The sequence below is a fragment of the Silene latifolia genome, chromosome 11, assembly GCF_048544455.1.
Source record: "Silene latifolia isolate original U9 population chromosome 11, ASM4854445v1, whole genome shotgun sequence".
NCBI lineage: Eukaryota > Viridiplantae > Streptophyta > Magnoliopsida > Caryophyllales > Caryophyllaceae > Silene > Silene latifolia.
Genome location: NC_133536.1, coordinates 201,385,069 through 201,412,404, shown reverse-complemented (window position 1 = coordinate 201,412,404; position 27,336 = coordinate 201,385,069). Strand labels below are relative to the sequence as shown.

The following is a 27,336-nucleotide window of genomic DNA, read 5'->3' as shown; positions in this document are numbered from 1 at the left end:
TACGACTCGAAAGCCTCGGCATGGTCGGTTGGGTCGCTATCCCTTTTGTATGATAGGGACGGCAGCTTCAGTTTAGTCGGCACCGAGACTTCGAGGACATAGGCACTGAGGGGCTGTCTGACCACGTGTCGAATGACACGCGGCGATCGGCTCCTCGCAACCTTAGTCCGGCTTCTATCCCTCTTGCGGGAAGGGCTTGTTGTTGTCCGAATTCGGAGAGTCGGACTTCTTTCTTCATTTCTTCGGGGCGGGCCTCGTTGTTGCCGCGGCGACGCTGTCCTCCCGCGAGTGGGGGAAAGACTTATGTCCGCCACTGGCACCATGGGCTCCGCCGGCGTCCTAGTATGCATGGCTTCTTGTATCGCCCCGGACAAGTTTTAATGGGGAAGACTAGTGTGAGGAAATGGCAGCAAACTGAGAGGGTGGAACGTGGGGGCGCGTTGGTTTCGCCTGAGATAGCTGATGATGAGGTGATAAATGAAAATAAAAAACGAATGAGGACTGGTGATGATGAGGAGATTGTCGTTGTTTCGAAGAAAATTGCTTGTCACAGGGATGTGTAAATATTTGAGGCGGAGGTTGACCCGAGTCAACCTCGCCGGGCCCAATGAATCTCTTGAGCCTTAACTGCAGGGGGCTGGGCAACCCCGTTGCAGTTGGCGCGCTCCGGAATCTTATCCGGAGGGAGGCCCCAGCTTTGGTCTTTCTGTGTGAGACAAAGTGAGTAGTGAGGAGATGAGGTCGGTTATGTTACGTTTTGAGGATTATTTTGGTATGGCGGTGGATAGTGTGGGGCGGTCTGGGGGTCTTGCTTTCTTGTGAAGGAAGGATGTTCATGTTGTTTTTCGCTCCTCCGCTGTTCATTTTATGGATTTTGATATCCGGACAGATGACCTTGAATGGAGGTGTACGGGGTTCTATGGGTGGCCGGCAGTACAGGACCGTCACTTATCTTGGGCGCTACTTCGGTCCCTTGCAGCTGAGTCGCGGGTACCATGGTTGTGTGTGGGAGAATTTAATGAGATACTTTTTGCTAATGAGATGAAGGGGGGAAGTAGGGCACAACAACAAATGAACAACTTTCGAGATGCGGTGGATGTTTGTGAGCTGAGTGACTTGGGTTTTGAAGGGTATGAATTTACTTTCGATAACGGACAGGCTGGCGGGAACTTTTCCCATATGCGAAAGTGATTAACATGAACCGTGAGTGGTCGGACCACTCACCTATTAAGGTTGTTTTGGACGGTCGTGAGAGGATTGATGGGACCCGAATGCGTAGTTTCCGCTTTGAACAAATATGGGTGGGTGAGGATGGGTGTGAGGACACAATAAAGAAGACGTGGGAGGAAGAGGACTGGAATGTGGTGGATACAATTGCTAGGTGTGCGCGGGAATTGCAAAAATGGAAGGGGGTGAGTATAGGAAAGATAATGAGGGATTTGAATCGAAAAAGGAGACGGCTAGAGTGGTTGAATATAAGTGAGAGAACTGTGGGAAATGTGCGGGAGAGGAAGGCTGTCATTAAGGACATTAATAGTCTACTTCGGCAGGAGGAAATTTTTTGGAGGCAGAGATCGAGGGCACTATGGTTGAAGGAGGGTGATAGAAATACCAAATATTTTCATAGAAAGGCGGGGTAGCGGAAGAAAAAGAATCGGATTGGGAGGGTTATAGTTGAAGGGGAGCGGGTTGTGACCGGGGATGAGAGGATAAAGGGAGCAACTGTAGAATTTTTTAGCTCCTTGTTTACATCTTCGCAGCCGGGTGACTTTGATGAGCTGCTAAGCGGTGTGAAGGATAGGGTGACGATGGCGATGAATTAGATTTTTAAGGCTGAGTACAAGGGAGAAGAGGTGTTTGAAGCTTTATAACAAATGCTGATACGTGCCTAATGTATAGTCTTTTTAGCCTATTTCAGCACGTATTTCTATGCTTTTCTATACTGTTTTTATAGTATTTTGCCCCGAATTGGCTACTTTGGTGTATTTTGTCCTTTTTGTAGGAATGATCGCGAAAGTGGTGGAACCATACTCCTTTTCGTCCTTTTTGCATGCATTTAGAGGAGACGGGATTGTCCCAGAGTGAGGTGCTGCACTTGGAAGTGTCGTGGCACGCACTACGAGGCACTTGGGTGAAGACGTGAGCTGAAATGAAGACACAGTCACTCGATCGAGCAGTTTACCAGTCGATCGAGTGGTTCCTACACCCCCTGATGCTCGATCGAGAGGTTTCCCAGTCGATCGAGTAAGCTGCACCAGATCAAGTCCTCGATCGAGTAACCTGATGGTCGATCGAGTAATGTTTGCTGAGAAGTTGGTCGATCGAGTGTACTAATGCACTCGATCGAGTGGTTTTGTCCTAATGGGCTTTAACTCAGTCCGTGTGTTTAATTATTTCGCTAAACATTGTTTGTTTTGCTATTTAACCGAGGATTTACTAGGTTATTATATCTCTCTTTTTACGATCTTTCATCTATCAAACACTTTTACTGGAACCCTTAGTACGTAGCTTTTTCCTCCACTGCTACTTTCATTTTCGGATTATTATTGCTCGGATTCAGTGTTCTTTACGCCGGATTCGCTCAGATTGTAATTCTTCCTTTCTCCTTATTAATAATAATCATTTGTTGCTTTAATTTCTTGTTTATGTTATCATTCTCCTTTGCCCTAATTTCCTTTATTGCATATTATTGCTATTTCATTATGTCTTCTGCTGGGAATTTAATTGCTGTTAGTTTAATTACGAACATGAGTAGCTAAACCCCTTCATGTTGGGATTAGGGAATCTGCGGTAGGAAAATGACGATGTAGTGAATGAATTAGATGAACTGATAAGAGACTCTGTCACTATAGCAATTTAACTGTAATTCCCGACCTAGTTGAGTGCACGCTTCTATGTCACCCATTAAACTGGCTACAATTAATCCTGGATCGAAAGATTGGACTAAATAGGCCTGCTATAAACATTAGACTACCCTAATGAGGACGAAAGTTAAGTTAGTGGTATTTTAGGATAGAAAGTGGACCGAAAGGACCTTTTAACATCCGTCTCACATTAGTTCGTCTGAGTCATTTACTGCTGAGTTGTTGGACTACCGTAGTGAACCGAAATCCCGACATGTCCCTCTCTTCTTGATAGTTAAATCGTAATTTACTGCTTTATTTACTCTTATAAGTTTAGAATCAAATTTAATCAAACCCCCCAATTGTTACCATAGGATTAGAATAGACAGCTATAATTACATTACCTCCCTGTGGATTCGATACTCGACTGCCTCTGCTACATTTTAGTTGAGACCGTTAGGTTTTATCTTTGATAGGGTTGCGATAGCCGTGTCAAATTTTGGCGCCGTTGCCGGGGAGGCAATTGTTCAATTTATTAGTTGTTTTACTTTAGTCCTTTTTCGGTCTAAGGGACAACCGTTCCTTGGACTATTCTTATTTTCTGTTGTAGTTTCTTCTTATGCGCAGGTCGCAAGATGGTACACTACTACCGTTTGATCTCGAGATTGAAAGATCTCTGCACGTAAAGAGGAGATTGTTTCAAGAACAACAGTTAGAGGAAGAGTCTAGTTCTCGTTCCAACTACTACGAGAACGAACTGTTCGAGGACAACCCACCGTCTTCTCCAGTTTCTACCTCATCAGTTGAAACCGTTACTTTTCCAGACGTTCCTGAGATGGCCGAAGAAGCGGCCATTGCTAGTCACTCTGAACCTACAGCAGCGAATCTCTATAAGGGATTCACGTTACCAGGGGAGGCAAGAAAATTTGAGCCAAAGCCGTCCCTTATAAATTTGGTCGAGAGGAATCTATTTGGGGGAGCTGCAAATGAAGATGCAGCCAAGCACATAGAAATATTCATTGATTATTGCAGTTCCATGTCTCCACCAACTGGGTGACTCCAGACCAAGTAAAAGAAACCATGTTCATTTTCTCACTCCGCGATGCTGCAAGGGAGTGGTATAGGGATTTGGACCGGGTAGCTGAGGGGATTACTGACTGGAATTCGCTAGCTTTGGCGTTTTATAAGATGTATTTCTCCGCCTCAAAGACTATTGTCATTAGAGCTCAGATAACGAGCTTTAAACAAGGGCCTGACGAGACCTTCCACGAGGCATGGGTTCGATTCAAGAAGCTAGTGCGCGCCATACCGCACCACGGGATCGAAAAATGGAGCTTGTACAACCATTTTTATAATGGTTTGTATGATGATCACAGAGCCGTTTTAGATGCTGCTGCCAATGGCCGATTTGCTGAAAACTTGGGAGCAACCAAGGGGTGGAAGATCATTGATGATCTGGCCACCCATAAAGCTGAATATGGGAACTCGAGAGGAAACCAAAGAAGAGCTGCTGAATCTACTTCTGTCGCGGCACTTGAAGCTCTCACTGCAAGATTCGACAAGTATGAGTTAGGAGGGGCCTCCATGGGAGGAATTTATCAAGTTAATGCTGTGACAGACGGTCCTTTCGTCTGTAGAAGATACGGAGGAGAGGGACATGTCTCAGATCATTGTCCCAGTCCTTTTGAGCAATGCGCTGCCTTTCAACACAGGGCGGAACAACAAGTTACTACGAGCCGAATGTCCATCCCAATTTGAGGTGGAGCAATCAGAACGTGCTCAACCCCACGGCTCCTCCAACGCAGCAGCCATATATTCCTCCACACCAGACGCAACAAGGCTATCAGAAGCCTCCATCCTTCAACCCTCCTAACCAAGGTGCATCATCCTCTAGTGGGGTGAGTGAAATGAGCGAGTTAAAGTCCATGATGCAAGCCATATCGAAGCAATTGCAGCTGAATGATCAACAAAATCAACAGCAAATCGCGTGACATAAGGCACTTGAGACTCAAGTTGCCCAACTTGCTGCAAATCAATCCTCGAGGAAGCCGGGTCAATTACCCACTCAAAATGAGAAGAACCCACATGAGACGGTAAACCTGATAGAATTGAGAAGCGGTCTTTCTTATGAGGGACCAGAAGTGAAGAAATCAGACCCAAGATAGTCAGAATCGATGATGAAGCGGTAATCGTCGAGAAAAAGGGGCTCACGACAAAGCAGTTACTCGATCGACTGAAGGCTGGTGTTCGATCGAGTGAAAATGGTGAAGAAAGCCCTCGATCGAGTGGTTGTTCTGCTCGATCGAGTGAACAGGAAGCTGAGGTTGGTCGATCGAGTGGAACTGTTACTCGATCGACTGATGTTGATGAGGAAACTGCTCGATCGAGTGAGCATATTGTTCGATCGAGTGATATTGATGACGGGAAGCTTATTCGAGAGCCTGCTAGTGCTCGTTTAAGCGAGAAATCACCGGAAAGACCTCGTTCGAGAGGTAAGAGGCGTCCAAAGGATACCGAACTTGCACCGAAAGACACTTTGGAAGCGAGAAACAAGGGACTCGAGATACCAATCACGGTTCCCTTCCCGAGGCGGCTGCAGAATACCAAAGTTAATCAACAGTTTGGCAAATTTGTTGAACTTTTGAAGAACTTGGAAGTCTCCGTGCCATTTCGAGTTTCTTTGACTAAGGTACCCTCTTATTTAAAGTTTATGAAAGACATTTTAGCACGTAAGAGGACTATTAATGACAGTGAGACCGTAGCTTTGGTCGAGGTGGGGTCACCCTATTTCAAAATAAGTTACCCCTAAGCAATCGGACCGGGTAGTTTTTCGATTCCGTGTCATATCGGTATGCAGTTGATTGATAATGCACTATGCGATCTAGGCGCTAGCGTAAGTGTCTTACCTTTGTCTCTGGCTAAGAGACTTGGTTTGACAAAACTGAGTTGCACCAACATGACTGTCCAGATGGCCGACCGTAGTCTATCACGGCCATTAGGTATTGTAGAAGACGTACCTGTTCAGATATTCCCGTCGATTTTGTTGTCTTAGATATCCCCGAAGATGTACATACCTCTATTATTTTAGGGAGACCATTTCTATCCACCGCCCGTGCAGTAATAGACGTCAGTGGGAAGACTTTGACCTTTCAGGTAGGGGATGAGGAGCTGATTTTTCATCAGTCCAAGTTTCGGAGAGCTCCCATGCAAGCCCAGCCTTGCAATGCTCTCTCTTCTATTGTTCCTATTATTGACACTCCGGATGAAAATTTGGAGAATACCGCTATTGTTAACCCTCCGTCTCAGATTGAGAGCAAGAAGGAGGCAAGTTCGTCTGTTGTCCTTACTGCAGGTACAGATGAAAGCAAGGATGGGACTGTCAAGGGACATGGTGTAGCCATTATCAATCAAATTGGAAGCAAGGATGCTAAAGAAGATGACAGAGGAGCGAGAACGAAGAAAGTTCGAACCTACATAGATTGGAACTACATTCCTTCTACTGTTGCAAATAGTGATTCAAGTTCATGGAAACTGAAGAGGTCGGTCAGTATTGCTGAGGTGACGTCCTCCAGTCAGAAGCCCACGAAGGGGCTACTGAAAGTTGATGAGAATTAAACGGGGAAATGCCCCGTGTAACAAATTGTAATAGACAATTCGTTTGAATTTCTTTTGAATTTGCTTTATTACGTTTTAATTAGGACAATTAGTTTAGACAATTTTTAGCATAGACTAAGACTATAGACTGTGTTTTCTGCGTATTTGGTATTCTGGGTTGTGTTTGGACGTGTTTTATGCAGGTTTGGGGAAGTTTCACGCATTTCGAGGAAGTAAAGACGGAAATCCAAGAGTCTACAAGAGGAAGTCTTCGATCGAGTACTTTTTGTACTCGATCGAGTGGAAATTGGGTCGATCGAGCTGTCTGGTTACTCGATCGAGAAACGCCAAAGAGGAACAGGTCGATCGAGGGGTTGCTTACTCGATCGAGCAGCAGGGACATCAAAAGTCCTCGATCGAGTGATTTAAAAACCACTCGATCGAGTGGTATGAATAGGACACGGGAGTTTTCTAAACTTAAACTCCTTATTTCCGTTTTCATTTTCATTTTATCCCTAATTCCGTCTAAACCCCTTCCCTAATTGCGATTTCCATTTCCCCAAATCCCCATTTCCTTGCCCAAATCACCAAATCCGCCACCTACAATTCCTTCCTTGCACTTTAATCTTCAATAGCCCCTTGTTTTCCCCTCTATTTGTGTTCATTTTCACTGTTTTAAAAGGGAATTAGGGTTTGCGGGTTTTTCGATTAAAATCCGCCTTTGTTGCTTGTTTATTTGAAGTTTATTTGCTATTGTAGGATCATTCTCACCAAGTAAGCTTTCCTTTTACCTTTTTTGAATTTTAATTTCAATTACTTTGGTTTTTATGAGGTAGAAATCGAATTAGGGTTCTAATATCCTTGTCTAGTCGAATTTTTTCGACTTAATTGTGTTTGTGTGCCCTTATTTTAGCTTGCTTGTTGATCATATCTCAATTCCTCACTGTTTTTACATGCTAAATTCGAATTTCGCGCGAGTTTCCGCGATTAGGGTTCCTGAGTCGAGTTTTTCGATGTCAGACGGTCTTATGCTGTATTGCTTTGTTTAACTTCAGTCCATGCTTCCTTGCTGCTGTTGTTAACTGTTTTTCCGTCCCCTGTCGTTGTTACATGCTATAAGCTGATGGAAATCTTGCACTGTGAGTCGGACTTCTCGACTGCTAAGGGTCTTTCATGCTTTCTTATGCAGTTTTCACGCTGTTTTTAGTCTCCATTAGCAGTCATAATTTTGTCATTTTATCACCACTCACCTACTGCATTTCGAACTTCCGAGGAATTGTTGGTCTTTTATCTGCTGTACGTCGAATTTTTCGACTGTTAGGGCCTTTTATGTGCTGTCACATGTTGGTTAACGGGTTGTTTTAACCACGGTTAGCAGCCGTCTTTTCTTATCGTGCCCTTTAACATTTTGCAGGATGGATAGTGGCTCTCTACCTTCCACTAGTACCATTCCCAGTCCGCCCGTGAGCGAGCCAGTGGCCCCTGCTGTTGCCACTAGCTCTGCCTTAGTCACCACCGCGGCTTCAGTTGTTACTTCTACCCCTGCCAGGCCCCTCACTATGCTGGAACGAGGATTCATCCTTCGTTTTCCGACGCCTGGTATGGTGCCACCCAGGCCGCATCAGCTGGCTACTACTCCCAGCCCTTCTAGGGCTGTTGTTACGGAAGAGGGCACTCTTACTCCCTTACCAGGGATGCCCACGGTACGTTTTGTTTCCACAGCTCACCAGACTCGGTTAGCCGCTTTACTTCGTTGCCCTCTCTCCTCCACCCGTTTCCTTGCACAGACTGACCTAGAGACCTTAGGAATTTATGAGGAGGTCTGTAGTTTGTTGAACGGGACGGGTATGTCGGGTCTGATTACCTTGCAGGAAGCTACTATTCGTACCCCCACTTACGAGTTCTTCAGCTCCTACTCTTTTGACACCGACTCCTATGATACTAACCCCTCTAGTCCTTGCATTCACTTCCGACTCCGCAATGAGTCGCACCACTGGACTTTGGCCAGGTTTGGGGAGGTTTTAGGCCTAGTTAGTGACGGTCCCACCGTCCCACCTCGGGATCTCCTTCAGCCGCTTTGGGCTGCACTTTCTAACACTCCTTTCCCCACGCGGAAGGGAGCTCGCGTTCACTTACCTGCCCCCCGTTACTTTTTGAGACTGATAGGAGAGACCATCTTTGGGCGACCTGAGCCCAATAACGTGACCAACACTGAGCTAGCGATTCTCGCGGGGTACCTTAACATTGACTACGGTACCCCGTTTGTTCTAAACATTGCTTACTTGGTAGCTCACATTGGAACGGGATTGGGACGAGGGTCAAGACCGCTGTTGTCTGCGGCGGGCTAGTGACTAGGATTGCCCGCCATATTTACCCCACTGAGCCTGGGCTTACTGCGCCCGACAGGCAGGCCTACCTTGACATGGCTGCCATGGTTGACTTCGCCTGATTCCCGAAGAAGGGCGCGAGGACGTGGAATATTTGTGGTTCCACGTCTGTTACCTTGCCGTGCTCTACCCTTCCTCGACTTTTACCGCTCCCGACTGCTGCTGAGGGAGCGAGGCCACCTCCACCCACCTACCACCTTACCCTTACCCCTACTTCTTCTTCTAGGAAGAGGAAGCGGGAGGCCGGAGAGTAATCTACCCCTCAGGTTCAGACTCCGGCTCAGACTCAGACTGGACCCACACAGACTCCCACACCTACACCTTCACTCACTCCTCCTTCTGGTCCGGCCTTTCCGGCCAATTTTGTTTGCCCTCCTGTTTTAGGGGCGCCCGAGGTCATGGACCAAGGGCATCGTGATGCCTTGCTTTTGGATATGTGCAGGTACATTACTGAGATGAGACGGGATATGGCCTTGGCTGTATTCCCGCTCTACGAGTTCCATATCCAAGCACGGCGACCGGTTCCAGCAGGGTGGCCGCATCCTTCCTTCTACCGATACCCAGAGGGTGGGTACCCTCAACTCCCTTCTGACTCAGAGGACGAGGCGGAGAAGACACCGGTAGCACGAGAGGTGCGGTTACGGGCTGAGCAGGCGGCACAGCGAGCTGCCAGAGAGGAGGCGAGTGACCCTCCGTTTACACCCACTGCGGAGGATGTGGGTGGAGATGACGACTGAGTTTCCCCCTTATTTGTTGCTGGTTTGGGGAGACCGTTTTGTTGAGTCGGGGTACTGGGAGACGGCGGTGCCGACGACGAGTAGCTACTGGTCTACTCACTTCCCCAGTTTTCTGGCTGGTTTGGGGAAGTTCGCTTTTGTATGTACCTTACTCTTTCTACTTTGTCTCCTTTATCTTTTTATTTTTTATTTTGCTGGCTGTATACTCCCATCCCCCATCTTTCTGCTGGTGTATGCTGGAGGACAACGAGGGCGTTGTCCGTTTTGGTTTGGGGAGGGTATTGCATCCTTTTGAGTCTGTATCTGCATTTGTTTTGCATTCACGTTTAATTTCCAGCTTGCATTGTTGTTTATTTTCAAAAAAAAATCCAAAAAATTTAGAAAAATTTCAAAAATTCAAAAAACATTTCACGTTTACATATAGGTTGAGTCGGAACGGTAGATTCCTGTGATGAAATTGCACTATAACTTGTCATTTTACTTGAGCCCTGCACTTTTATTGATAGTTTTTAGCCTTGTCATACGCATAATCTACGAATTTCTGTTCAAATAATAGCTGACTGTTTAGACTTGACCTATAAACTGGCAAACTACTTAAAAATTCTGAGTTTTAGAGCCATAACTGGTGACATTCATGACCAGTTCATTAGGAATTTTGAGAGTAGTACTCCTTGCATAGCATGTTTGTCTCATTTGCACATTTATGAAATTCAATTTCTCGTCAAATGCACATATTCGGGTTTGTGGTTGGTGTCACATGCAGGGAGGGTCTTGCAAATTTCCCTTTCCTTATATCTTCACCCATTTAGCTCCACTTTAGCCAAAACTTGCCTTTTTGACCCATTAGCTACATCCCAAACTAAGCCTGCCTAGTCAAGCTAGTTAGTATGTTCTTTTGTGGTATGTTTTCCGTTGCAGTTTGGTCCTTAATTCTTGTTGGAGTTGGTGTTTGTATTAAGGAAGGAGGAAGGAGAAAAGAAAAACAAAAGAATTGAAAAAAAAAAGAAAGAAAACGTGAAAAAGAAAAAAAAGGAAAATATACATGAAAAACAGAAAAGAGAGAGCTGAATCGAAAAAGAAAGAAAGAAAAATTGTGAAAATAGTTGTACCCTCTTGTCAGAGTTGAGAAGATGTTCGAAGATGTACAATCGACAAGAGTTGTTGTTCAGTTAGTTATTTCAGACGGTGTCTTTAAAAGGGAAGTTTGTGACCGTCTGACTCCTCCGTTGTATCCCATATTTTTTGAGGAGATTGTGTTTGAGTCTAGTGAGTTTTGTGCCAAGTGAAGGGCACTTGTACTTAGTTTTCAGTCAGTTGAGATCCGGATGGTTTCATTATGGTCCTGTTAGGAACTAGCTTGACGCTTTTACCTCCACTTTTCCATAACTTGTTTTGCCTTTTCTCACCTGAACCTCACTATTCCCATATTATTTACAAACCCTCGGCTGTGACGGACATTATTGGTTGGAATTGGTGCATTAGTACTTGAATTGTCTTTCATTTTTGTTGCATGCATGCTATGTAGGTCGCAGTTAGGTGAGTGACTGTCCTTTCTTCTCTCTTTTACATATTACATTTGCCCTTTGCTTCATGAGAGAAGAGTGACCACGTGAGAGTCCAGTTTTGTTGGTCTTGCAAGGTCGATAGGTCGGCTTTATTTTCGAATGACCCATAATTCGTTTTGCGTCTTGTTGCTTGGCTTTAATCGTTGATCTTTGTTGTATTAAATTGGTTCAAGTAGACAAGTTAAGCTAGCTCTGAGTTATCATTTCCGTTCCATTAGTTTAGTTTTGAGTTTACTCGAGGGCGAGTAAAGGTTTGGTTTGGGGAGATTTGATACGTGCCTAATGTATAGTCTTTTTAGCCTATTTCAAAGACGTATTTCTATGCTTTTCTATCTTTGTTTTTATAGTATTTTGCCCCGAATTGGCTACTTTGGTGTATTTTGTCCTTTTTGTAGGAATGATCGCGAAAGTGGTGGAACCATACTCCTTTTCGTCCTTTTTGCATGCATTTAGAGGAGACGGGATTGTCCCAGAGTGAGGTGCTGCACTTGGAAGCGTCGTGGCACGCACTACGAGGCACTTGGGTGAAGACGTGAGCTGAAATGAAGACACAATCACTCGATCGAGCGTTTACCGATCGATCGAGTGGTTCCTACACCCTTCGATGCTCGATCGAGAGGTTTCCCGATCGATCGAGTAAGCCGCACACAGATCAAGTCCTCGATCGAGTAACCCGATGGTCGATCGAGTAATGTTTTCTTTGAGAAGTTGGTCGATCGAGTGTACTAATGCACTCGATCGAGTGGTTTTGTCCTAATGGGCTTTAACTCGATCCGTGTGTTTAATTATTTCGCTAAACATTGTTTGTTTTGCTATTTAACCGAGGATTTACTAGGTTATTATATCTCTCTTTTTACGATCTTTCATCTATCAAACACTTTTATTTGGAACCCTTAGTACGTAGCTTTTTCCTCCCTTTGCTACTTTCATTTTCGGATTATTATTGCTCGGATTGAGTGTTCTTTACGCCGGATTCGCTCAGATTGTAATTCTTCCTTTCTCCTTATTAATAATAATCATTTGTTGCTTTAATTTCTTGTTTATGTTATCATTCTCCTTTGCCCTAATTTCCTTTATTGCATATTATTGCTATTTCATTATGTCTTTCTTTGGGAATTTAATTCTTTGTTAGTTTAATTACGAACATGAGTAGCTAAACCCCTTCATGTTGGGATTAGGGAATCTGCGGTAGGAAAATGACGATGTAGTGAATGAATTAGATGAACTGATAAGAGACTCTGTCACTATAGCAATTTAACTGTAATTCCCGACCTAGTTGAGTGCACGCTTCTATGTCACCCATTAAACTGGCTACAATTAATCCTGGATCGAAAGATTGAACTAAATAGGCCTGCTATAAACAGTAGACTACCCTAATGAGGACGAAAGTTAAGTTAGTGGTATTTTAGGATAGAAAGTGGACCGAAAGGACCTTTTAACATCCGTCTCACATTAGTTCATCTGAGTCATTTACTGCTGAGTTGTTGGACTACCGTAGTGAACCGAAATCCCGACATGTCCCTCTCTTCTTGATAGTTAAATCGTAATTTACTGCTTTATTTACTCTTAGTTTAGAATCAAATTTAATCAAACCCCCCAATTGTTACCATAGGATTAGAATAGACAGCTATAATTACATTACCTCCCCGTGGATTCGATACTCGACTGCCTCTGCTACATTTTAGTTGAGACCGTTAGGCTTTATCTTTGATAGGGTTGCGATAGCTGTGTCAAATGCATCCTCTGAAAGCACCTGGACCTGATGGTATGAACGCTCTCTTTTATCAAACTTATTGGCATATTGTGGGTCCATCTGTCACAAGGCTGGTACTTCGTATTTTGAATGGAAGTGAGAGCCACAGAATTGTTAATAGCACTCATATTGTGTTATTCCCAAAAAAGAAGGCACCGGATAAGTTCATTGACTATCGGCCGATAAGCTTATGCAATGTATTGTACAAATTAGTAGCTAAAGTGCTCGCTAACAGACTGAAGCAATTTCTGGGAAGTTTAGACTCGGAGAATCAAAGTGCTTTTACTCCTGGGAGATTGATTTCTGATAATATATTAATTGCCTTCGACATGTTTCATTATATGAAGAATGCGCGTAGTGGGGGAGGGCACATGGCACTGAAGCTGGATATGGCGAAGGCGTATGATAGAGTTAAATGGGTGTTCTTGGAGAAGGTGCTTCTAACTATGGGGTTTGCTAGGAACTGGGTGGGTAATGTGATGAGGTGTGTTCGAACAGTGTAGTATGAAGTACTAATAAATGGGGCTCCGTCTGCGGTTTTTGTGCCTAGTAGGGGTTTGCGTCAAGGTGATCCGTTATCTCCTTATTTGTTTATTCTTTGTGCAGAAGTACTCTCAAGTATGATTAGGCGTAAGGTGGAGGAGGGCGTGATACATGGAATTCGGGTGGCGCCGCTATTGCCGGTTGTTTCTCACCTTTTCTTCGCTGACGATAGCATAATTTTTGTTAAAGCTTATGAGACCCAGGCTCGTGTTGTCTTGGGTTTGTTGAGTCAATATGAAAGTGCTTCTGGGCAGCTGGTTAGTAAGGAGAAGACAACAGTGTCATTTAGCAAGGGTACAGCTGCTTGTAGACGGGATAAGGTGTCTTCAGTTTTAGGTGTACAGGTTGTGCAGGAACAAGGAAAATATTTAGGATTACCGACGGTTATAGGACATTCTAAGCAGGTTCTCAATAAGATTGTTCGGGACAAATTACATAATAAGATGCAAGGTTGGCGTGGTAAGTTATTTAGCAGAGCTGGTAGAGAAACTTTGATAAAGGTGGTTGCCCATGTTGGAATATGTGTCATCCGACAATAATGCGATCACAATTGTCGATCATATTGATCACATGTTTAAATCTCATTTTAAGAATACGTAAGGGATGATTCATTTTATAGTCAACTGATCAACATTAATCGGTAACGATTGGCTTGCTAGAGTTTGACGTTACTGTCGTGGGACGGTGGTGGTCAGTTGATCCCTTAAGGTCACACCTAAAGGATGATGCCCTTATCTATAAAGTTGATTAATTGTATGACGATGCAAGTTGATCAATTCCTTAAAATTGAACAATTCGATTTGTGAGAGAGAATAATTATCTTATTATAATGGGATTAAATAAGATTTATTTTAGTAATAAAATGCTTTGTTACTAAAATTGTTTATTGTTTGAGAAACAATAGAGATAAGAATGAATGGTCAATTATAATTACAAGATGTTTGTGAATTATAATTACATGACCCATTTTATTTATGTGATCAAGTATCACTAGTCAATTTATTGGATGCAATTTAGTTAATTCATAAAATGATATTTATGTGATAAATATGCATTAAATTAATTAATAACATGTATCATACTACATGTGACATATTGTGTGACAATTGACAAATTGACAAAATAAAATGGTGGTCCATATTATGAGTAAACCGAAATGGAGGAGGAGTTAGTGGGTTGTGGTTATTTTAATTTATGTGATAAAAACAAAACAATGATGCCTATATACCTAATAGCCTTACACACCTACTCACTTGAGAAGAACAAAAGTAAAAAGAAAAAGACCATGCATTGGTCTTAAGACCTCCCTCCACCGGTTTTGTTTAATATAGGAGAGAATTTTATTCTCTTCAATTGAACATATATTCACACACATGCAAAAGTCTCTCTCTCACATGTTCATCTTTTTCCTTCATCAAAACATGAGTTTTTGATTGAAATTGTTCATAGAGATTACTAAAATTATTAATGTAATATATGAGTGTTAGTAATCATTTTTAAGGTAAACTACTAAGCTAATATCTAGCTAATATTATTTAGTGGGGATAAGAGATAATCTTGGATGCAATCAAGAGGAGTGACTTCTACACTTGAGGTCTTTGGAGGATCATCCTTATATTCATGGAAAGCTCAAGAACTAACAAGAAGGAGATCTTGTTGGTGCCCATATGATGACCGAAATTTAGATGGTGAGAAATCGATTTTCTCATCTTTTGTTTTTAGTTTGCATGCATAAGATTTGCAATTTATTTTATGACTAAATAGATTATCACATATATGAATATGTTAAGTAATGAGATGTAGATTTCTAACAAGCGGTATCATGAGCCTTAGGTTGTTTGCATGCAAATCGGTTATAGTTTTTCCGAGTTATACGATTAACATATAAAACTCATAAATTTGTGTTATTATGATATATCACGAAATAAATTATGCATGTTAAAGTTTCTGATCCTAAAATATATTTAGGATATTTTGGTTAATTTATGTTTTTTTATTGTTCATCCTATATAATAATGGCATTAAAAATGTTATTTTATGATTAAAATGTCATTTTCGGACTAAAATTAGCTAAACTTCGAATTTTCCAGTGGTTTTTGGATATGTTATCACATATTTTATTTTTAGATGACCTGTAAATTTTCAGAAGTTTTGGAGTTTTTATGCTCGAAATATGGATTTTTCATGATAAAAATCGGATTTAGATGAAAAATAGGTTAATATGAGATAAATTTCGAATCTGGTCATAGAAATTTGGTATGTTGTCTCATAAAAGTTTACAAGATGTGTGTAAAATAATAGGCTATATTGAAGTCTTTATGCATGATTTATGAATTTTTGATGAAAAATAGCATAAATAGTGACTTAATTAGTGAATAATTGCTAAAACATACTTCATGACTAAGGAAAAACGTCACATGTTGCATTTTATTATCTTTTCCAGATCTAAAATTTAAAAGTTGATGAATATAATTTTTCTCATGTTTTTATGATTATAATTGATAAATCCGATAATCCGCAACATAGTTTTTTCGATATTTTTTTTTTCGAAATTTTAACCTAAGTTTTTGAACATTATAAGTGTCATGGTATTTTTTCCAGAATGTTCATGAGTTTAAATTTTGAATTTTGAATTTATTTGAAATTTTTGTGATTTATTTGAAATTTATAGCATTTTATTGAAATTTTGAGTCCACTAATGAACAATTTTAAGAAATATAAGTTAATTATAGTCAATATGTTAGTGGAGACTAATTTTGAGTCCTAAGTTGGTTAGGGTAATTAACTTGTGCATAAATATGATTTTATGTAATTTATTGTGATTTTAAAAGGTTGAATCACGCAAATCCATAAAAACCGTTTAATATACGATATTGGCTCCTTAGAGGCAATTTAGCATAAAATTGGGCATGTTCATACATATTATAATGCTGCATTTTATTTATGATTGTCATAATTTTATTTTATGTAATTTTGAATTATGTAAATTTACTTAGTATGACCTTAGTTTTAATTGGTATTACCCGAAATGTATGGGAATATCGATTCGGTTGTAATTTATTGTGATCTCGTATCACCGTTTTGTAATTTAATAGATTTATTTTATTTTAATTACAAATGTATAATAGGAAATTATGTAATTTGTTATGTAATTTAATTATTTCGGAGTTCCTTGAAGACGGTGTCACTCAAGAAGGCGATACATAAAGACGGTGTTACCTCGAGATGCGTGCCAAAACCGAAGTTCAAGGGACCAATGGAGTTGGTTTCCGAATATGTAATAGTTAATTAGATTTTCTATTTTATGAAGGCCATACTAGGATTTAATTTATGCTTTGCATTTTATTTATATGTCGCATGCATCGCTAAATCGCCATAACTAAAACATGCATTATCATTTTAATCGAGTTCATCGACCGTGTCAATTACAATTATCGTATTTCACCGCTTTAGTTCACTTAAAACGTGATAGATAATAAATTGACATGACCTCTCGCTAAAAAATAAACAATTGAGACTTAGCCTTACCAAAAAGTAGAAACCATGAAAACTTATTTCGTGAGGGAGTGCACTCGGCCACACCGGGGTACAAACCTTGTTACGTAGGGGAAGTGGGTGATAAATGTCTATCCGCCGAATTTATGTTAATGAAGGGTATTTCGGCACACCGTCCCCTAAGTTGATATGAGTTTGGATCATGGACACATTTATTCGAAATTTGGGTTGAACTCAACGAAAGTATTCACGACGATTTCCGGATGTGTTTCGGGCTAGAGATAAATATTAATGTAATTTTATCGACCAAGAGTTCTAAAAGTAGAATCGATTAAAGAGTTAATCTACCGAGTTATATTAATAAAGGGTATTTCGGCACACCATGCCCCAAGTTAATATGAATTTGGATCTTGGAATCATTTATCATAGTTGGGTAGAGGTCACTATGTAAATGCTCTCCTTACCACGATGAATGTTTTTTTTTTCATTATTCCGTTATCATATTGTTCTATTTCTTTACCACAATTCATATACGATATCATTTCGATTTTTGATTCAAATCTCCATTAAAACATCGTAACTAAAGACAAAATTTGAATTTTCTTCTAAAACCTCGTAATATCCATTGGAAGGATCTCTTATGAAGAGTATAGATAAAAGTTATTCATTATCAAACAGGTTTTTGATTCTTGACTAACACATCTACTTACAATGGATTGTTTTTCATATACTTAATTGAATTAAGTACCTTGAAGCGATAAATTGTTTTGGTAATTAGATTTGTAAGAATTCGTAATTGACCAAAATAACGCAACCACTTCATTGAAAGTTCTAAGACTAAAACGATTGAATTGAAGAGTAGTCTTCATAAGATTCAACTTTGCTTCTCTAAGTAAAGATTCTTTGAAATGAGTGGGAGCATTCTCTTAAACCGTTAAGAAAAGGACGAGGTTCAAGAAGTAAAGATTATAATGGAATTGATACAAGGTAATGTTAAAAGTAAAGTTATTGAGAATAACGACACTAAACCTATCAATCCCGACCGATAAAGTTTCCATTGTCTTAAATGTTGGACACTAGAAAGGAAACTACCCCAAATTATTGAAGAATCAGCAAGTTAGTTGTGGGACATCTAATGAGACCTTCTTATTTAAATGTTTATTCGATTAACATAAGTTTTGCTAGTACTTAATTGTGACTATTAAGTGCATAAACTCTAAATAAGAATATAAACTTGTTAAGATACAAAAGAGGTTTTACTTTTTGACCCTATACACCATGTTTTGATGTATGGCTAGCCTATTATCAAGGTGATTATATTCTAAACCAAACTAGAATGACATGTCATGTAGTTGATGCAAGACTCAAATCGGTAACCCAAGATTAAACCTTAAATTATGGAATGATGAACGCAAAGAGTTATTGAGTACTCTTGAAACCATTAGGTTGTTAATCTTATGGTATATGCGTATCTTGTATTCAAAGCAAGATGTCTCGTGCCTTTTGGTTGAAAAGGAGTTCGAGGTTGTAAATCATTGATCCAAAATAGGTTAATCATTTTCTTTTACCAACGATTTAAGTTGACGCTAATATGTTCACTTAATAAGGTAAATAGAGAAATCTTTGAAGAAGTTCAAAGTGTTCAAAGAATCACGATTTAGTCGTGATGGGATTATCAAAGTGAAGACCTTGATATAAGCCAAAGGAAATGTGATATAGAATCACAAGTTAGTCTATCTTAACACACATTATGGGATAATGTGTGGTTGGATAAAAAATCAAACACTATTCGATATGGTTTGGACTTCAATCAAGTTACCTTGAGTTACTTGATCATTTTGGGGATTTTATCATTTTGTCTAAATTATTTTTCCACTAAATCTAAAACGAATCATATGAGATATGAAATGGTAGGGTACCATGTTTGTAAGTTTTCAAAATAAACAAATGCTCATTTTTCCTTATTATAAACATGAGTACAACGGGTTTGTGGCTCGTGAAGTTGTCCTTCAAAAATACAAGTTTATTTCTAGAAGACAGAGTGGGAGAAAGTATTCAAGAGCCACAAATTGTATTGTGCCAAAGAATGTTATGTCGAAAGAAACTGGTCCTTCTTGGCTACATGAGACGTTTTGTGTAAGACGTTGTTTCTTCAAAACCTAGGAGGTTAAAGTCATCACTTGTTGAAAATGATGAATAAGCAACTTACAAAGAAATTGTTTGATTCAAGTTGATTACTTCTGGAAAGTAATGAACATATGACTTACATGAGAGTGTTTAAGTCACAACTCAATACAAGGCTTAGAGCCATGAAAATCCGAAATAAAAGGGTTGATTAGTTGCAAAGGGTTTTGCACTAATAAAGAGAGAGAGATTTCAAAGCTTGATTGGTTGCAAAGGGTTTTGCACTAGTTGAAATGCTTAAGTCTATTTGGATCTTCTTAGGGATTGTATTTCATTATGAGGCTATTCATACAACAAGTGAATCTAAAACCCACTTCTTCAATTAGAAGGAATGTATTCAATACATGTCATGAGTTTTATAGATTCTAACAATCCTAAGATAATGTGAAACTTAAGAAAGGATCTTAAGTAGGACATCAACGAGTTGGAATCAATGATTTGATCATGTTATAAAACTTTTCTCGATAAGTCGAGAAGTTGTTTTTATATATGAAGTTTAGTGGGAGTTACGGTAATTTTAATTAGTCTTATATGTGGATGACATATTGATCATTGGGAATGATTTAAGACTTATGGAGTATTATAATACATCTTTAATATCCGGATTTATGAAGATAAATCTACATGTTATGTTGATAAGATTCATGACTATTTCAATTCAAGTTGAACATATTTGATTGATTCCATTTGCTTCCGCTGCCGAATCAATTAAATAGGATATGATGTATAACACTTCATATACTTTGAGTATGATGAGTTGTTTCAAATCGAATTTAAGTAATTGTTACCAAGTAAGACATAAAGATTAACCTTAAGTGCTTGCAGAAGCATTAAGGATGTAATGCAAAGTGTTTTTGATGCAAAATTTTGTGTAAGAGTGTTACACAAGTGACAATTGACAATTGAGATTGCGCATGGTTTCTGACAAAACCATAATCAAAACACATTAGGATGGTTAAGATACCATTGTGGCTATGTTATTTAAGGAATAAATTTTCTAGAATCGTTCTAGGCAATAAAGAACAATGAGAAATGTTTATAACGGAAATTGAGTACACTTGCAATCATGGGATGTGCAAGAGGGATGGGTCCCGCACACTGTGAAAACAGTGGGAGCTGTTCTAAGGCTAGAGGGCCTATGTCTTGATTGGATCTCGACACATACTCAAAAAGTTTCGTAATGCAAATGTATACATTACAAAGGAAAACGAGTATGTAGTATGGTTGAGTAAGGTACAAGAAGTTGATAAAACCTACTAACCAAAGCCTTCTCATAGGCTTAACATGATGAGTCATGTCATTTCAATTAAATTGAAATGAACAACTACATTAAAGATCAAACTGGATTATAGAATATGAAGTAGTAATCAAGTATTGACTACTCATATGATAATCACATTTATCGTTCGAGTTTTTAAATCTGAAAACTCCTTTATACTTTGTTACATCCAAACGGGTTGTAGAGATAATATTAAACCGCGTTAAAGTGAACCCGGCTTAACATGGTATTCGCCCATAGTCACTTGTATGAGGTGACGTCTCGAAGTGACTAGAGTGTGATGGGATTGATGGTAAGCTCAAGTGTCATAGAGTCATGTGAGATGACTAGTCGATCACATAGGCAGACTGTTAGGAACACTTTGTCGGGCAGTGACTGCTTATAGAGTTCTGGCAAATTTATTAAGCTTGGTCGTGGCGAGAGCTACTATAGTATTCTAATGAATCGATTCTTTTGACTAAAGACTGTTCGCCTAAGGTGGCACAATTTCAGATTAACTTTGATTTGTGTTACTACGACCTTCGTAAATGGGGTCAAATGGGCATATTTTGGGTTATGATGGCTGTGGCTAGTCGAAGGGAATAAGTGCGATAGGTATTGTCCACCCCCTTGTCAGGGTTAAAACAATATCTCAGGGCCACTCGAGGAGTAATGAACTGGAAATGCGTGGCCACGCTCGGAAGGTATCTATGGTAGATAAATTCCGGTCAATCAGTTAATCTCCAGATCGAGGAATCCACTCTCGATATGATCACTTGCAAGTACGACCAGAAAGACACCTTGCATTAAGTGGGAGATAGTAATAGGACAAGAGAATTGGTGACGCACACTTGTCGAGGACAAGTGGGAGATTGTTCGAATATGTGTCCTCCGACAATAATGCGATCACAATTTTCGATCATATTGATCACATGTTTAAATCTCATTTTAAGAATACGTAAGGGATGATTCATTTTATAGTCAACTGATCAACATTAATCGATAACGATTGGCTTGCTAGAGTTTGACGTTACTGTCGTGGGACGGTGGTGGTTAGTTGATCCCTTAAGGTCACACCTAAAGGATGATGCCCTTATCTATAAAGTTGATTAATTGTATGACGATGCAAGTTGATCAATTCCTTAAAATTGAATAATTCGATTTGTGAGAGAGAATAATCTATAAATATAATTAAAAGGCTACTCTAAAATGACAAATAAACGCCACCTAGAGAAAGCCACGTAGGATCCAAAAAGCCACCTAGATTAAAATTTAATGTGACGTGGCATATTTAAATGTGATGTTGCATATTTTTAATATGACATGGCGAATTAATGTGACATGGATTATTAATTTATTATTACATGACATTAATTTAAATCATTTATCTATAAATTAATTTAATTCACTTATATCTATAATATGAAATGATATTATCATTATTCTTAAATTAATTTTTTATATTAAATATATAGTCTTCCAAAATTTATATAACCCTTAAAAATTTACATCAAATTTCATAATTTATAATTAATATTAACATTTTAATTGAAATTTTTGTAATAAAACATGTTAATAAATTTCATAATTTATAATTAAAATTGAATTTTTAATTGAATTTTTTTAATAAAACATGTTAAGGAATTAATTAAACCTCTTCATATTACTAAACACTCACCATTATTAACATTTTCCTATTTAATTCACTGTTTTTAAAATTTTTGTAATAAAACCTGTTAATAAATTAATTAAACCTCTTCATATTAATGAACACCCACCATTATTAATATTTTCCTATTTAATTTTTTTTTAATTAAACATGGTAATAAATTGATTAAAACTCTTCATAATACTTAACACACACCAAATTAATTAAAAGTTTTTCCTACTTAACTAATTTTTGTAATATAATATGTTCATAATTTTATTAAAACTCCTTATATTACTCAGCACCCATAATTTTCATTAAAATTTTGTCCTATTTAATTCATCTCTTGAGGTTCTCGGCAATCAATTATCTAATTTAATAATACCACAAACTAAATTAAAAATTAAATTAAAATATGGAAATTTATGGTTGTGTAATGACTATAAAACCTACAATACCTATAATAGTTTCTATTCACTTTATTTATTTAAAATATGCCCATTTGTCATGAGTTTCTAAGTTGTGGATTGTATTTTATGGTTTAATTTATATATTTGATTATATTGATTATATTGAGTATTATTGTCGAGTATTATTGTCGAGTATTGTTGTTGTTGTTGTTGTTGTTGTTGTTGTCGTTGTGTCCAATAAAGTATATTTTAATTTGTTATATTGTTGGTTTTATGAATCGTTTGCTTTATATTTGAATTCATGTTTTCCAGTTGGTTTAATTTAAGTGACTTACATGTGACAATGTTTTGATTCGTTTGTCAAGCTTTTGCCAGGTTGATGTTTTATCTTTTGGTCAACGTATTTTTTATATAACTTTAAAGCACCATGAAACGTATGTGAATGCATATAAGGCAAACTATCACGTGAGTAACCTGAAGAGGGAAGAAATACAAAAGGCATGAAACTGAGGTAAAATTAAAGGTAAAAAAACGTAAGGTAGAAATTGATAAGTAATGGATGATTGTTGATTTCAAAATAGAAGTTTTATAATATTTCTTTTAGTTTGTTATTAAACGTATATTGTGGTGTAATTTTACTATTATACTTTCCTGATCAACCTATTTGAATTTGTATTTTTGTATTCATGAGCATAATCATCTCTAACATATGTTTTTCTTTTTCATTTTATATGAACTATTATCAAGACATGTAATAAAAGGAAGCGAAAGTGAACCTTCGGGTAAATATTAAATAGTATGATTTCTAAATTCTACTTCGTATGTTTTTAAGTTTATGTGTTTTTTTTGTCAAAACAGGAATAATACATAAAACTTACTCTCATAATTTCTTAAAAAAAACAAAAAACAAAAAGACCTACTCTACTCTCATAATTAATGGTAAATAAATAAGTACAAATAATTGAATGAAAAATGTTTAAAATTTCACAATTTACTTTTTGAATCATAATGACAATAATTAATCATTTTAATTATGTCATTTCCTCTTCCAATTTAAGTTTTCTCCAACTCCCACCTTTTGATTGTTTTTCTATAAAATTTACTTTACTTTTTAGCGGTTTATGCTTTTTTAACCATTATAAGATGATCGTTGATCTCAAAATGGAGATCTTATAATATTTCTTTATTGTTAAGCGTATATTGTTGTGTAATTTTACTATTATGCTTTCCCGATCAACCTATTTGAATTCGTACTTTTGTATCCATGGTATAATCATCTCTAACATATATTTTTCTTTTTTCATTTCATATGAACTATTATCAAGGCATGTACTAAAAGGAAGCGTACTAAAAGGAAGGGAAAGTGAACTTTTAGATAAATATTAAATAGTATGGTTTCTAAATTCTAATCCGTATATTTTTAAGTTTATGTGTTTTTTTTTTCAAAACCTGAATAGATTATTTTATAGTCTTTAATACTATTTTTATTTTTATATAGGATCGTGGACATAAGTATAACAAGAGATATCAAATTCTTGAAATAGTAATAAGGAACTAAAAAATTTTATGAACCTTTTGGAATTCGAATTTAGCGAATATAGTTTTTTAGATTATCGAGAAATTGAAATAAAAATTTAATTCGTAATACATGGAGTAGATAGCGACCATACCGGTGAAGCGTATCTAATATTTTTCTATCGATATAATAAATATTTTTCGGTTGTAAATAATATTTGAAGCATGCACGTGGTGATAAAACTTCAAAGATATTTCTATGAGAGGGTTGATGGAGAGGTCTGGAAATAATTTGGAGATGACTATACTGAGTTATTGAGTTTACAACCTTGTAAGGCGTCATTGAAGATTTTTCCATACGGAATTTATTATATACGGATGGTTTCAACTTTTAATATTTTAAAACTCACTTTATTATATTGCGGAGTAAAATACACGTATATATAATGAGTCGTCTTTGTCATTACTCCGTTGTCAAGTTTCTCAAAATTAGTAGCTACCAAATTGTCACTTGCAAGATTCGATTTAAAAAAATAAACCAAAGTTATCAAAGAAATAAGGTATTAACTAACTAATTTTGATGTATTTTAAGACTATATATTTTTAAATGGATCAATAACTAATTGCTCGAACAAATATTAACAATACGATAAAAATATCAAAACTAAAATAGATAAACCCGTGAATTTCACGGGTCACAAACCTAGTTATCTTATTATAATGGGATTAAATAAGATTTATTTTAGTAATAAAATGCTTTGTTACTAAAATTGTTTATTGTTTGAGAAACAATAGAGATAAGAATGAATGGTCAATTATAATTACAAGATGTTTGTGAATTATAATTACATGACCCATTTTATTTATGTGATCAAGTATCACTAGTCAATTTATTGGATGCAATTTAATTAATTCATGAAATGATATTTATGTGATAAATATGCATTAAATTAATTAATAACATGTATCATCCTACATGTGACATATTGTGTGACAATTGACAAATTGACAAAATAAGATGGTGGTCCATATTATGAGTAAACCGAAATGGAGGAGGAGTTAGTGGGTTGTGGTTATTTTATTTTATGTGATAAAAATAAAACAATGATGCATATACCTAATAGCCTTACACACCTACTCACTTGAGAAGAACAAAAGTAAAAAGAAAAAGACAATGCATTGGTCTTAAGACCTCCCTCTACCGGTTTTATGTAATATAGGAGAGAATTTTATTCTCTTCAATTGAACATATATTCACACACATGCAAAAGTCTCTCTCTCTCTCACATGTTCATCTTTTTCCTTCATCAAAACATGAGTTTTTGATGGAAATTGTTCATAGAGATTACTAAAATTATTAATGTAATATATGAGTGTTAGTAATCATTTTTAAGGTAAACTACTAAACTAATATCTAGCTAATATTATTTAGTGAGGATAAGAGATAATCTTGGGTGCAATCAAGAGGAGTGACTTCTACACTTGAGGTCTTTGGAGGATCATCCTTATATTCATGGAAAGCTCAAGAACTAACAAGAAGGAGATCTTGTTGGTGCCCATATGATGACCGAAATTTAGATGGTGAGAAATCAATTTTCTCATCTTTTGTTTTTAGTTTGCATGCATAAGATTTGCAATTTATTTTATGACTAAATAGATTATCACATATATGAATATGTTAAGTAATGAGATATAGATTTCTAACAGCCCAATATATTCCTACATATGCGATGAGTGTTTTTAAGTTACCAGCTAATTTTTGTGCCGAACTTCATTCTATTGTCTCGAGATTTTGGTGGGGTTCGGATAATGGGAAAAGGAAAATATCATGGGTGGCGTGGGAGGCTATGTGTCGCGCGAAGGCTGGGGGGATGGGCTTTCGGGATTTTGGTCAATTTAATTTGGCTATTTTAGTAAAGCAAGCTTGGCGTTTGATATGTGATGAGGGGAGCTTGATGGTCCGAGTTCTAAAGGGTAAGTATTTTCCGAATTGTTCTTTTATGGATGCTGTGGTAGGGAATAATTCGAGTTATACTTGGAGGATTATTTGTGATGCGAGGCAAGTGATGGGGTTGGGAGTACGGAGGAGGATAGGTGACGGGAAGGGGACAAGGGTGTGGTTAGACCCAAGGATACCAGGGACGTCATCTAGGTGTGTAATATCGCCGCAAGGAGATTTCGATCTGGAGATGAAGGTTGAAGAGCTAATGGTGGCAAGGGAGGCTAGGTGGGATATGGAGAGAGTTGAGGCTATGTTTCTACCTTTTGAAGCGGAGAGAATCATGAATATACACTTGAGTGAGTTAGTACAGGAGGATAGTTGGTGCTGGGATGGAGCGCGTGAAGGGGAGTACTTGGTTTGGGAAGGGTACCGGTTGTTAGCTGCGGAGGATAGTGATGAAGGGAGGCAGTCGGACACTGCGATGGGGAGCTGGCTCTGGAAAGCGATTTGGGGCGCATCGATGTTACCACGTATTAAAGTGTTCATGTGGCAGCTGTGTAGTGATGCGCTTCCGGTTAGAGGCAATATTGCAAAACGGGTTCAGGATTTTGATTGTTCTTGCCCTAGGTGTCATGTCGTTTAGGAGTCATGTATCCATGTTGTTCGAGATTGTGGTTGGAATGAGGAAGTATGGGAGATGGTCAAGCTGAAGGTTTTCAGGAACCATGGAAGTATGTGCATAAGGGAGTGGGTGGAGGTCGAACTTCGTCGTATGGGGGAGGAGGAGCGTGTCATATTTGTGACTTCGTGCTGGCTGATTTGGGAGAAGAGAAATAAAATGTTATTCGACAACGGGATGTGGACAGGTGAGGGTGTAGTAAGGAGGGTTACAGACGTGGTTTGGGAGATGGCAAGCTTGTTGGTGGAGAGGGTTGAGAAGGAAAGAGGGAGGGGTGAATCGACGGCCGATGGTAGATGGGGTAGACCGAGTGACGGTATGTGGAAGATAAATGTCGATGCAGGTGTTAAGGAGGGAATGGGTGTCGGGTTGAGAGCTGTCTGTAGGGACGGTGATGGAAGGGTTGCATGGGCGGTGGCTGTTCAAGCTGCGGGCACTTGTTGTGTGCAAATGGCTGAGGCGGAGGCTATTCTTCTTGGCTTGAAAGAGGCTAGGCGTGTTGGGATGCGGAGTGTTATCATCGAAAGAGATTGTCTTAATGTGGTTGCTGCTTTAAAGAAGAGAACAAAGGGTCGAAGCGATATTTTTCTTATTTACGATGAGATTTTAAGTTTAATTCCGTTTTTTGATTCTATTAGTTTTAATTATACTCGTAGGGATTGTAATAAGCTAGCTTACTTAGTAGCTCATGCTATACCGTGGACCATAGGTAGGAGATTTTGGTTGGATGATTTGCCGATGTCTTTTGTGAATGTTGCAGAACAGAATTTAATTAATATATAA

The 27,336-nt window shown here is 38.3% G+C and overlaps 1 protein-coding gene across 1 annotated transcript; it reads left to right on the top strand.

The window, feature by feature from the left end:
- The first annotated feature begins 1,196 nt into the window (after positions 1–1,196).
- LOC141614678 (uncharacterized) lies at positions 1,197–27,336 on the top strand. Its single transcript, XM_074433422.1, has 8 exons — positions 1,197–1,599; positions 7,493–7,576; positions 7,658–7,733; positions 7,852–8,140; positions 12,852–13,350; positions 13,486–13,881; positions 25,640–26,448; positions 26,518–27,336. Exons 1-8 carry the CDS (start codon positions 1,197–1,199, stop codon positions 27,334–27,336), a joined length of 3,375 nt encoding a protein of 1,124 aa, XP_074289523.1.

Excerpts from the sequence above, each read along its gene's own strand:
- LOC141614678 (XM_074433422.1), top strand. The coding sequence starts at position 1,197 with ATGAACCGTGAGTGGTCGGACCACTCACCTATTAAGGTTGTTTTGGAC. Across the intron at positions 7,577-7,657 it reads GCTGATGGAAATCTTGCACT|TCATAATTTTGTCATTTTAT; the intron begins GTGAGTCGGACT and ends CTCCATTAGCAG. Across the intron at positions 7,734-7,851 it reads TTGTTGGTCTTTTATCTGCT|GATGGATAGTGGCTCTCTAC; the intron begins GTACGTCGAATT and ends AACATTTTGCAG.